Below are 12725 nucleotides of genomic sequence, written 5' to 3'. Positions count from 1 at the left end.
CCTCCCTCCCCCTGCCTCCCACCTCCCATCCCCTTGCACACCATCTCGCACGACCTAATTGTACCCCGTTTCCCGCTCACATACACACCGTATCACCGTTTTCCTGTCCCCGTCTCAATTTACTACTCTCGCTCTCTCTTTATCTTAGACTTTCTCTCTCTCTCTCTTAATTATATCAATTTAAAAAAAAACCAGCGATTATGCCTTTTACTGCCCCCTCAATAATACTTTGTTCCTATGCCCCCGAGTGTAACAGCCATAGAAATAATAATATATAGTGTCTCTAATATGGTAACAGCTTATGTTCGCATGACTGGTAAATGGATATGCACGGCCATAGCTACATGATATATGTTAAGATTCAAGATGAAAAGTAAATATATATTATATGGTACTAGTTATTATTTATTCGTTTAACAAAGTTACATGAGAATAAAATCTAATTTAAACTAGGCCTATAGTTGCCGCGAGATGGCGCGTGCAAGTGTAATCAATAATCAAAGATGGCATCACCCTTCGTGCGTGATAACCTCATTCCATTGAGTTGCTGAAATCCAAGTATATAGGGCCAAAAGGCACTTGTACTGGTTAAACTATCCCATCAACTTACAACCTTACCAGATTTACTTACCTTTCTATAGCTGTCTTCTATCGTGGGGTCATACTTCTCTACAAAGATGCCTTGAACAAATTGCACTGTCTGAAAACATAGATTACATATATTTGTAGAAAGATGAATTTGACACTACCTCTTCAGTACATATAGCAGTTTATTTGAATCAAGGCTTTAACTAACTAAACTATGAACTGTAGACAAATGTAATATAATATTAATTCTTACAAGTCCAAAATCACCATTTTCATCTCACCAGACCAGCTTGCTCATATAATACAAATACACATACAGTGAGTAAGTACTGCATTTTATTAATTACGCAGAAACTAATCTAAATGTAGGCCAAACCATGGTAACAAAATATCCCAGAATTATGCTACCCCCGAGGAAATATGTGCTTTCCTTGCTTTGCAGGGATGAAATTATTACTAAAATTTGAGAATACTATCAGCGATTCAGCATTATATACAAAATCACGAGCATTTATGTAGCATGTATATTACATTGTTATCTATACCATAAGTAAGTAATATAATAATATAATAACAATATAATACTAATATACTATAACAATAATAAACAGTAATAAGTATATAAGTAATAATACTCAACTTACTATTGCACTTTTGCCTACTCCACCACTTCCCAACACAACAATCTTGTATTCCCTCATTGTAGACACGGAACCAGCTTAGAATCTGTGATAAGACAATGATGTGATTACTAATACTTACACTTACAGTGTAAGGCAATCCATACAATGTAAACACAATATTGTATTTACTACCAGTGTTCATGTTTATCTACTATCTTTCACCTATTATTAGTCATAATTCTCTCTAAATACCACTCAAACGTTCCTCTGAAACACACAATCTTACTGCGTGTACATCACTGTGCACAAACTCACAGAAATACAGAGCAGGTGGGAAAGCATGAGCGCCCGATTTGAACAATGCACGCTTCGTTTCACACCTTCACTGACCAAATACACAAAAAACCACCTCGATATTAATATCTTGTACAGCTAAATGTTCCCTCGCATTCAAGCGGCACGAGTGGCTAGTATTGTACGTGTACGAGATTTTATATTAGAACAAAATGCCGTGTGAATTGCTTAACTACACAGCAGGGTTCTCCAAGAGCACTTATAGCCTGGTGGCCCGCCAGGCTATCGTCGAGCCCCGCCATCCTAAAATGCACCCGCCACTCTAAATATCATAGCCGCCATGCTAAAATTAGCTAAAAAATGCTAAAAAATGTTAAAACTAGGACCGTAAAGGCAGCCCCGCCATGCTATAATGAAAAAGCTTGGAGAACCCTGCACAGTAGCGTAAACTTTACAGTAAAGCCTATTCATTATTGTTTAGAAATTTACAGCCATATTTTCATTACTAGCTGAGGCTGAGAGGGTCTATGTCCCCCAGGGTACTGCCGGAACGTACCCTGGGTACGGTCCGGTATACCGGAACGTACCCTGGTACTAAATACTACTATCTAATATGCCGAACCGTACCTCGCCTACTCCACTAACGAGTCTAGGGAGTCGCCTACACCTACTCCCTAACCCTAACTCTAACCATATCAGCTAGATAGTTACCAGGGTACGTTCTGGCAGTACCCTGGGGGACATAGACCCTATGAGCCTAGCTGAGCTCTATTCCACGTGCCTTTGGCCTACACTAGACTTAGTACCAGTACGCTGGTTTTGAGAGCTATGACAAGTGCAAGGCCCTAGACTGGCCTGACTAGGGATATCGCTCGTGCACTGGGCCTGGGGTCAACCCTAGTTTTGCCGTTTCGGCGTTTGGGTCCCGGGCCATGCACATGATGTAGTGCTAATAGTAATACCTACACGTTTATATAAAACTAGACATTACATTGCCCAACTTACACCTTCACATTATTTAACTGCTCAATTTAAAACCATATGAAATTGTAAATGGACGGCAATAACAGAATATAATGGTTATACTGTAAATGAACTTTCACACACAAACATACCAAATTTCGCTACACCTTATTAGCCTCGTTCTGAGTTGACCTTTATTACGGTGTCATAGGAAGTTACGGAAACAGAAAATTTGATCGAGATGTACCTGTGTCCACCGCTACACTAGATGCACATTGAAACTTAATTCGTTCTCTAATTAAAATAATAGCAAGTATTTGGGTTATAAACTGTTGATTTATCAGAATAGTCTGTACTAAATTCCAGTAGCGGCAAAATTTCCTACCACACCCATGATATCCGGCGTAGGGCACCCAGCATATCCGGCATGGACTTTCATGCAGCTTGTCAATTCTTGACTTTAGGCATATCTATGTTAAATATTATATTATGTGTGCCAAACCATAGATATCGTATAAGTATATCACTCGCACTGTATAGTTGTGTGTGAAGACATCTTTACGCCAAAATATTTGTCCCGTCATCATTTAAACATGGCAGCCGCGTTATGCCTAGGAAACCGAATTTTACTGCATTCATCGGTAGGCTTTCAACGGCGTCTGTGCTCTGTAAAGCAAGCGACGCGGTCACGAAGTGACGTCGTAGAACGCATGAGGCGCTGGATGAAAGCCTATGAAGATTTTGTAGGAATCACCTCAGTTAAGGAAGCACAAGCTGCAGTCATTCAGGTCTGTACAATGCCAATGGCACTGCTGGCAATATCCAGTAACATAGCCATAGGTCATAACACAGGGAGTGTAACCACAGCACAGCCTCATGCACTTGAGCTGTTTCAGTAATAAAATGATGGTAAACAACAGACTGCTGTCCCTGTAACCATTGTATAATTACTTTCTAATACTAGTAGTAATAGTAATAAACACTACATGTCGCATGCCCGTGGGAGCTGTACTGAAAGGCCCCGAGAATGCAACCAAAATGTACCGAGATGTACACCTGAAATAGAAATATTTCAGGTGGGTATGAATGGCAGAACCCTGCCAAGATGAGTGCTGCCTAGCTATAGTACTAGAGCTAAGTGCTGCCCTGCTAAACACTGAGTTGGAGTGAAGCATGTACTGCAGCAGCAGCTTTAGTAACCTATGGGTTAAATTTTTTATGCCAAGGCAAATGTTGCCTTGAATCTAATTGGAAATGTTAGAACACCAAAGCAAACTGGATAGACAGTTTAGACACCATGCCAAACACTCCCTTCCTACATTCGAATCAGGAACACTGGGTTAACTCCCTTATTATCAACACTTATGTAAGCCGGTAGGGCAACCACCACAATTTATTTTTGTTGATATCAGTAAGATCACATTTATGAAAGGTGGATGCTTCAGTTTGGTTAGCTTTCCAGTAACAACAAGTGCCGCGGAGCGACAGCGCTCATCTAACGTCTACTGCGGTGACTGTGGTGGAGTGGTGGGATTCTAGTAAACCCTGTTAGTCCCAAATGTGTCCACATACACGCCGAAACAGTGGAAGGCACAGGGATGGTATCAGGAACCTTCTCAAAGGAATGTTTGTTGGATCGTTATGAAGTTGCACGGGGATGGTCGAGTACGTTTAAGTGTCTTCTAGATTAAACGATGGGAAGCTCCCTCTTCGTAGTCGCAACGACTATTTGAGCGAATGGTAGCACTCTCGCATTTACCTACGCAGCCTACACGGCTGAATAGAGAAGCTGGCGCCTGTAATTTACGCGCCAAGATGAACGGTACACACCATGCAGTGCAGTGGCCACTGCATGTGCCATAGTTCATGTAACACATGACAGTATCGAATTTCATAGAAATGTATAGGCTTCAGGAGCATAAACCTTCTTCAACCAATTTCGCCGGGTTTGAAATTTTTACTGTGAATTTGTAGCCTCATCATCTCAGGTCATGTACGTTCTAAGTCTAGCAACTGCAGTCAAATTCTTTCTGACAGTCAAATTCTTCTAACAGTAACAACTCCATGTTGTCTCTCTCTGAGCGGTCAAGGTTATTCTGACACTTACTCTTCGCATGTCGCAGAAGGTAGATTTGCATGGTCCTTCTAAGCCATACATAAATGCTAGTCACCGCTGATAACAAATTTTCTTTTCAATCGCTCTCTGTCAGACATGTCCTCAGAATATGTCTAAATCTGCCCGCGCCTTATTGCCTTTGACCTGTGATCCTCAATTTCGACACCCACAGTGATGTGCTTTTCCTACCATGATGCCCGTCACGCACTGTCACGGCCGTAGTCAGCGTTTAGATTGTGCCGCCATTCTGCATTTCCTTCCTATAACCTTAGTGTTTTAGGAGGATGTTCCCTTCTTTTAATCTCTGACCTTTGCCTTTGACCCCCAGCTTTGACATCCCAACTCGTTTTCGGATTACCCCCCCACGTCCTAACTTTCGAATCCGTACGTCGAGCCGTTTAGATTTGTGCCCAACTGTTGACGGACGGACGGACGGACGGACGCTCGCACGAACGGACGCACGGACGATCATGCGATTCTACAAGCTGCATCTGACTTCGTCAGATGAGCTAAAAATGTAGTAAATCAAGTTATAATGCATTATATTTTATATTAGTATTGCTATTAGAAGTTTTGGGGGTTTTGTTTAATGCCAATGGAAACTAAATTATGAAAATATAGTCAATAATAATGGAAAAGTGGCTTTTAGATGTTTTTACGATATCCAGTAAATCATGATATTGGACTGCTTAAAAATTAAGTGCAAATAATAGGACTAACCAATTAAGTGCATGCACGAACAGCACTTTAAATGTGAAATATGAATGTGAACACTATTAATAGTGTTTTAATGTTAAATTACGATGGTATTATAACTGAACATGTTTTTGCAGAGGCAAGAAAAATAAAACGTTGAAAATTATAATCATTTCTGTATACGTTTATAATTTTTTAGGCAGAGAAGTTGTTCCTAGTGAAACAAGAACATAGACGAGAGAAGCAGCTTTATTTGCAAACAGTCCAGACTGCTATAAAAGATATTCGATCAGATATAGACAAGGTTCCTCGAGGTGATGACAGGTAAAACATTAATTTGCATTATGTGTAGTCTTAGTAAGTACACATACCAGTGCTATATAATGCTATAAACCATTTGCAATCTTTGTAAACGTAATCGTTTAGTATTTTTGTAGTTTCTAAAAACAGGACATTGTAATTTTTATACTGGTAATGAATTCAAATTAATGGTCTGCAGAAGTAATGTATTATATTATCTCGTCATTAATATTAGGTTGGTTGTATATATGCTATTGTGTATTTCATCATGTTGAGTTATAACACTTCCAGATTATTCAGCCGATAGTTTATTGTTCAAAGTTATGTTCGCATACTTAAGATCTGCAAAGTTTTTACAATGTTACACCTTGATGCTATTTGCAGATATCTGGACCTGCTCACTATCGAACATAACAAAATCAAAGAGGAAAAACTGGCTGTGTCGGAATATGAAGCCCTTGAAAAAGAGGAGAGAGAGCATTTTATTTCCCTCTCTGGAGCCCTTAAAGGAAGCCAAAGGCAGGAACAACAATATAGTGAAAAAACTAAATATTGGTCGATTATTGGCTCTGTGTGTGGGATCACTATTGGTGTGTTAGGAGCTACAATTAACAACTACGTGCGCCAACGCAAGCTGAGGAAAATTGTGAGAGATGCCAGCAATGCTAACTTGCATGATTTGCTCGTGGGGTTGTCAGCCACGATGGAAGGTTCGCAGGAGGGGATGAAGGAAATCAGTGCGGACGTTGACGACATGATGTCAAAGTTAAATGAACACAACGCTAATAATTCAGAGCAAAATGATTGCATCGCAAATCTGAAAAAGCAGTTGAATGACATATTAAATGATGTCCAGAAGAATGAACTTGTGTTACAAAAAGACATGCAGAGTATCAAGACTAGCATTGAACAGTCAACGTCAATGTCACTCGCTAGCACTGGTGACGATGTGTTGTATATTGGACCGAACGTGAAAGATATGCTTGATGAATCTACACAGAGAATTATGGATAAACTCAATGCTAGTCAGACTGCAGTAAATGCAGCAGTATTTTCATGGCTGGCTTTCGTCGTAATTATATCATTAGTCAAACTAGCGAAAGGAGCATAGACTATTGTTCATGGTGAATTTGGTGTGCTATTCAGAAGTGCAAGCAGCTGTGATAAAATGTAATATACGTACCATGTTTCAAATTGCTGTGTATAGTCTGTCATTGTGCACTAGGTTCATAACTTTATGCAGCAATTCATTTATGGATAGCAAGCAATTCACGACACTGCCTGTTGTTGGGTTTCGTGGAAATTGCAGCAGCTATATTGAGACGGATTTGTATAGCCAGTATACTCGCAAAATGTGGTGTAAATAATATATGCTCTACCATGCAATTAATTATTGAAGAGATGGCATAATTATATTCATGTCATGGTCTTTTTACTTGCGAATATGAACTACAGATGGCAGGGCAGTCGGGATAGTACTAGAGTACCTACATAAAGACCTTTATGTAGGTACTCTAGATAGTACCAGAGCCGTATATAGAGAATTAGAGATACTAGCTTGACTAGTATATATAGATCTCTATATACGGCTCTGGATAGTACACAGTACATTCAATAAATTCACTAAAGTATTACATATATATCTTGGGAGTGTGACTATTTTTTAAAGTGCAATGTGACAAATATCTTTAAAATGTTGAAGGATATCTTGAAAAATATTTACAGACGAATTATACGTTGCTGCATATGTTGTGCAGCCGTGACACATCTAATGTTTTAAAAGTCTACAGTTTTCTATATCACAATGTCGGTCTGACGTCATAACGTATCTCATTTGCCGTTCAACGCCGATTGGTTCGGCATAAATAACTAGAAACGAGCAGTTGTCGCCAACTACATGTATCCCCCGTGATCTAGTATGAATGGAATATCTGTGTAAGGACGTAGAAGGCAGGTAAAGTTAAATAAGTCACAAAGACAAAGGTTTGTTAGACAACTGGTCTGCCTCAGATGTGCAAGTATATGGAATCTGGTTACCCTAGGAGGCCGAAGAGGAAATGTAAACAGGAATGATGGTTCACGTAGAAATGATGAAGAAGATCCAAACTTGTGTGGTAAACTGTACAACCTTTAATACTCATACACTGTGTAGCCACCTCATCAGACAATCACACAAACAGACAAAGACCCGCGCACACACGCGGTCGCACGTGCGCGTACTCTCGCGACCAGAACCCCAATCCTCTATCTCTGTTCTATCTATTACCCCCCAAAACTCCTACAACCATACTGCCCGCACATGTACCCGTTCTCAGAGACTACGTCCTACCCCAATTTCACACTGACTCTCGAAACTGCCTAACCTAACCACTCCATGCCATTCTCCCTAATACATCAATGTAGCCGCCCATCTGGTTGAGCGACGCTGTCTAGCTGGACTATGGCTAAAACAACTACCAGTCTAGCTCCACTGACTAATCCATGTAACGCGTATAAAATAGACGTTACAGAAATGTAAGTTGACGGTCAAGGTCAAACTAAGGTCAAGGGCAGTGGTGGTTTGGGTATGCGACAGACCTTCTCCCCAAGATGTGTAAGCATACCAAGTTTGGTCGCGCTAGGTCTATTAGGGGCTGAGTTAGAGGGAAATATGGTCAAGGTCAAGGTCTCGGATCATCTTCAAATTTGGCATGAAGGTGTGTTATGGTAAAGCGAAGACGCCAATCGTTTTTGGTGTGGGCGGAGTCATCGTTGCCATGGTAACAACATTTTTGTGGAAATATTGTAGAACCTGTAATTTGTGCTGTTTTTACCCGATTGTCATGGAATTTGGCACACAGGGCCGATATAACATGTCCTATATATATATATGTATATATTGGTCCTGTGTGCCAAATTTCATGACAATCGGGTAAAAACTGCAGAAGTTACAGGTTCTAGAATATTTCGACAAAAAATGTCAACGATGGCAACGATGACTCCGCCCACACCAAAAACGATTGGCGTGTTCGCTTTACGATAAAGCACCTTCATGCGAAATTTGAAGATGATCCGAGAAGAACTGCAGCCGGTAGAGCGTTCACAAGGAAATCTCTGCGGCGGCGGCGGCGGCGGCGCGACGAGGCCAAATCCATAGTATCCCCCCGAACTCGTTCGGGGGATACAATTAATGAAATGAAACTGTCAAGAGTCGAGTAGTTGTGCAAAATACACGGAGGTAAACGCCTGCGCATGTATGTTAACGATCCTAATTCACACGTTAACATTTTCCTACATTTTCCCCGCCAACGATGAGTCACCGGTAACGTGACGACTTTCTCGCTTACGGATGACAACGAATCAATAACCGAGTCATATTTGCACGTGCCTATTATGATACATGATGTATAGGGTCACTCTTTCTGTTCCCTTGGTGAGTCTTTGTGTTCGGACGTCGATCCCGCGTTTGCACATTGTCTTCCTGCCAGCCACGAGCCTATTGACGCTGCTGCTAGGTTACTGCTTATTTTCTATTGAAAGCACCCGTGTTTGTATTTGTCATGTTTCGCTACGAACAGCCGTCCATGGTAGATGTATATCACTAACGTTACACACATCGTGGTAGAGAACTGCCCGCGCCCGTGTTTTGCCGGGTAGAAAATTTGGGTTGTTGGAACGCTGTTTTTTTTACCCGATGATAACGTCGTTTGCGTGGTTTCATTGTCGGCTGCTGACATGTAAATGATTTTGTGCGCAATTTGCTGTAGTGTGTGTGTGTGTGTGTGTGTGCGTGCGTGCGTGCGTGCGTGCGTGCGTGCGTGCGTGCGTGTGTGTGTGCGTGCGTGCGTGCGTGTGTGTGTGCGTGCGTGCGTGTGTGCGTACGTGCGTGTGTATGTGTGTGTGTGCGCGCGCGCGCGTGTGTGTGTGTGTGTGTGCGCGCGCGCGCGTGTGTGTGTGTGTGTGTGTGTGTATGTTTGCGTCACTAGGTCAAACGACTGCTGTGAGTGGAGCTCTATCTACTACAGCAGCCATTGAATTACCAATGCAGGTAGCTAGAGTTGACTTTGTTGCAGGTAATATCAGCGAATCGGATTTCTCAGAGACGGCAAAACATGTATTTATTATGGATGCGGATCTGCATATTTTTTTGGTGTTGGGGTGTGCGGGGTGTGGCTTTGTTCATGATTATTTTATGTGTCCTCTCAATTTAATAATAGTTTAATAATTCTGCTGATGTGGTTATTCAATCCACATCAGAACCTATTCGGTTTCAATGCGAGTGTTGGAGTACATTGTGGCTTTTTCTTCTGTTAATTTTGGTTGATTTGTGTTGTATATTATTTTGTATACAGTAATATATAATAACTACGTATGTGGGCTATCTGTTTTTGCTCTATTATGCGTTCTCGGGTTGATGTGGCAAAATTGGTTTTAACTCCCTCAAAAACATGTTAATTACAAATGTTTCCGACGTTGTAATATGCTGTTAACGAGGAAGACGACGCCTCGTTCAAAGTAAGATTTGTTGTAGCGATGCAATAAGGAACACTCCAAGTCGCAAGCAGGTTGCTCGTTTTGCAAATAGTATTATTGTATTCTCACCTCATGCGTGCGCACAAGAGGCACTACATCCGCGTGACTCGCACACTCTTCGGTTTCCCGTTCACTCCTCAATCAAAGGAACCTTCCATTTATTACAGTTTCTAAACTAACAAAGCGAATCAATCGCGCGCGCGCGGACAAACCACACCCGCCTGCCCACATGCACAAACAGACTGACTCTCAAACCGTTTCATCATTCTCGCATCCTCCAATACAAACATCAAAACGCGGGCTGCGCCGACTAACCCATTATGCAACCACCCGTGCGCGACATTTCCAATCAACCCAACTACTATTGTAAACATCTGCAAACTCATACTCTTACATTACTTTTCTTTCCTCGCAAGACGATGGCTTCTATAAGCCATCGACTTTAGCGTCCTCGCTAATCTACAATAAACCCTAATCTTAATCCACCCTACGTACACGCCCGTGCACACTTACATCATACACACACACACACACACACACACACACACACACACACACACACACACACACACACACACACACACACACACACACCTGTCCCACATCCCCCATCCAACATTGCCCAAAATTGCTCGTACCCTTACTATACTAATATAATATCTCTTTCACTGAACGCCAATACACTCATACACAAAAAATACAGTTTGAACAAAAATCCATATGACCACTCTTATACATCGATGGCATACACAGCCCCTTGAAATCATCCCACTGACCACTCTGATATAATCCACATGCTTGACCCGAATTGCCAAGCCACCATGATCTAAACTGTTCATTGCTTAATATACCGAGAGAAAAAAAACAACAACACACGTCTCCCTTGCAATGCCCCACAACACAACATCTTGAAATACAAAAATACGCAACAAATACAATGGAAGAAAATGGATATCATAACATCACTGAAAAAAAAATATCCCCAGGAGTACGGTATGTAGCTCCATCCACAACGAATATCACTAATGACCATATGCTTTTAATGTATGTGCGGCCACACATATATCGAAACCCAGGTTATTCGTAATATCCCTCTCCTCAAGATCCTTAAACAACCCTGCCATTATATATATATGATATATATGTATATGCTTATTCAACATCATGCTCCAGCTCACAACATCTCTGCATCCTAAACCGCAGGATTCACACCTAATAACACATAGCCATTTACCCCCAAAATTCATATCTTGCTCAATCAATATTCACTATGGTCCCCGATACTAGAACCTTCTTGCTTATATGCTATAAGCAAAAGTGAATCACAATATTAAGAAACAATAAAAATTAGCAGACTGCACCACAATATTTACAATCCATTTAAAATATGGGTACCCATACTCAATCATTCCTATATATGCTATCGATATGTAACAACAACAACAAACACTGTTCACTCATTTACTGTATTAACATGCCTTTTATATGTCATAACAACATGTTCCTAACTAAATATACTCTGCCGTATTCAGCGTCACATTTCCCCCAAAATAACTAATCATCTGTGCTTGCCATTATCGCGTTGCTAGCCTTCTATAGTATCCATTTATACACCTGTTCATAACTATATATCATACGATTATCTACTGTGTCTTCATTATGGCGTGACTGAACGAATCCTTATATCGTTCAGGTACGCCCTAGTATCTTAGGGTGCTTATACATCGAGCGTATCTATATCCCGTGCTCCCTGACACGTTATGTGGAGGATTCCCAGCGTATATATGCTGCCACAGAAATCCTTCGTAGTTCTTCTCTCGGACCGTGTATGCGATTTGTCTTTACAGAGACATAACTTTCGCCGCGTATACTAACCTCTTTTCCATGCGTGACGCGTGACGGGACGCGTGACGTTCGCGTAGGCCCTCTTCGCCCTTTATCACACGCGTGCCACGGCTATCTATCCTAGCCCGTGTAACGCTATCTATACCTTATGCACCCTATAACGCGTCTATTGTGGCACAAACCGTCCGCGCTCCACTTACATAAATGTGCAACAGGCAATATCGTCGGTATACTTAGCAGTCAAGCGACAGCAAACAGCGTTAGCACATCACTTACCACGACATTATAGCTTCTAGCTTCTTCTCTCAGCTTCCGTGGCTTCCACGGCATCTGTCTGTTTCGGCGTCTCGGCATTGCCCTATTTCCTTCCGTCTCTCCCTCTCTCTCTTCCGCTCTCCGTTTCTCTCTCTCCAGTCTTCTTGCCATCAGTGTAAACAGCGACTCCTCTTGTGTCTTCTTCTTTCTCCATCTTCCTTGCGTAGTATCTTCCGTGGCTCCGTGACTCGTGAATCGTTTGTAGTGGTAGCATCTTGCGTTATGTCCGCAAACCCGGTTCTAACTGTCGACGGCGCCAAAATGTAACGAGGAAGATGATGTTACCCGGTTCAAAGTAGATTTGTTGTAGCGATGAATAAGGAAAACTCCAAGTCCAAGCAGTTGTGTTTTGCAAATAGTATTATTGTTTCTCAACCCACATGCGTGCGCACAGAGGCACGCAGCCGCGTGACTCGCCCACTCTGGTTTCCCTCTCCTCAACCAAGAACTTTCCATTTATACATTTCTAACTA

At 41.6% G+C, this 12725-nt stretch overlaps 2 protein-coding genes across 2 annotated transcripts in view; one reads left to right on the top strand and one right to left on the bottom strand.

Moving 5' to 3' along the window:
* LOC106809449 (ras-related protein Rap-1b-like) overlaps positions 1–2611 on the bottom strand; it is a 6789-nt gene extending 4178 nt beyond the window's left edge. The window contains exons 1-3 of the mRNA XM_014812529.1: positions 2511–2611; positions 1233–1314; positions 632–700 (exon numbers count right to left, since the gene is read on the bottom strand). Of these exons, the coding sequence (XP_014668015.1) occupies positions 632–700; positions 1233–1289 (126 nt within the window). The 5' untranslated portion in view covers positions 1290–1314; positions 2511–2611. The remainder of the gene's footprint in view (positions 1–631; positions 701–1232; positions 1315–2510) is intronic.
* Positions 2612–2864: 253 nt separating this feature from the next.
* Positions 2865–6987, top strand: LOC106809448 (coiled-coil domain-containing protein 51-like). The gene is made up of 3 exons (XM_014812528.1): positions 2865–3256; positions 5480–5604; positions 5965–6987. Exons 1-3 carry the CDS (start codon positions 3062–3064, stop codon positions 6689–6691), a joined length of 1047 nt encoding a protein of 348 aa, XP_014668014.1. The 5' UTR covers positions 2865–3061; the 3' UTR covers positions 6692–6987.
* The last annotated feature ends 5738 nt before the right edge of the window (positions 6988–12725 follow it).

Source organism: Priapulus caudatus, unplaced genomic scaffold, assembly GCF_000485595.1.
Source record: "Priapulus caudatus unplaced genomic scaffold, Priapulus_caudatus-5.0.1 Scaffold355, whole genome shotgun sequence".
NCBI classification, from domain to species: Eukaryota; Metazoa; Priapulida; class Priapulimorpha; order Priapulimorphida; family Priapulidae; genus Priapulus; species Priapulus caudatus.
This window is presented reverse-complemented; position numbering and strand designations above follow the sequence as displayed.

Excerpts from the sequence above, each read along its gene's own strand:
- LOC106809448 (XM_014812528.1), top strand. The coding sequence starts at position 3,062 with ATGGCAGCCGCGTTATGCCTAGGAAACCGAATTTTACTGCATTCATCG. Across the intron at positions 3,257-5,479 it reads CACAAGCTGCAGTCATTCAG|GCAGAGAAGTTGTTCCTAGT; the intron begins GTCTGTACAATG and ends ATAATTTTTTAG. Across the intron at positions 5,605-5,964 it reads GTTCCTCGAGGTGATGACAG|ATATCTGGACCTGCTCACTA; the intron begins GTAAAACATTAA and ends TGCTATTTGCAG.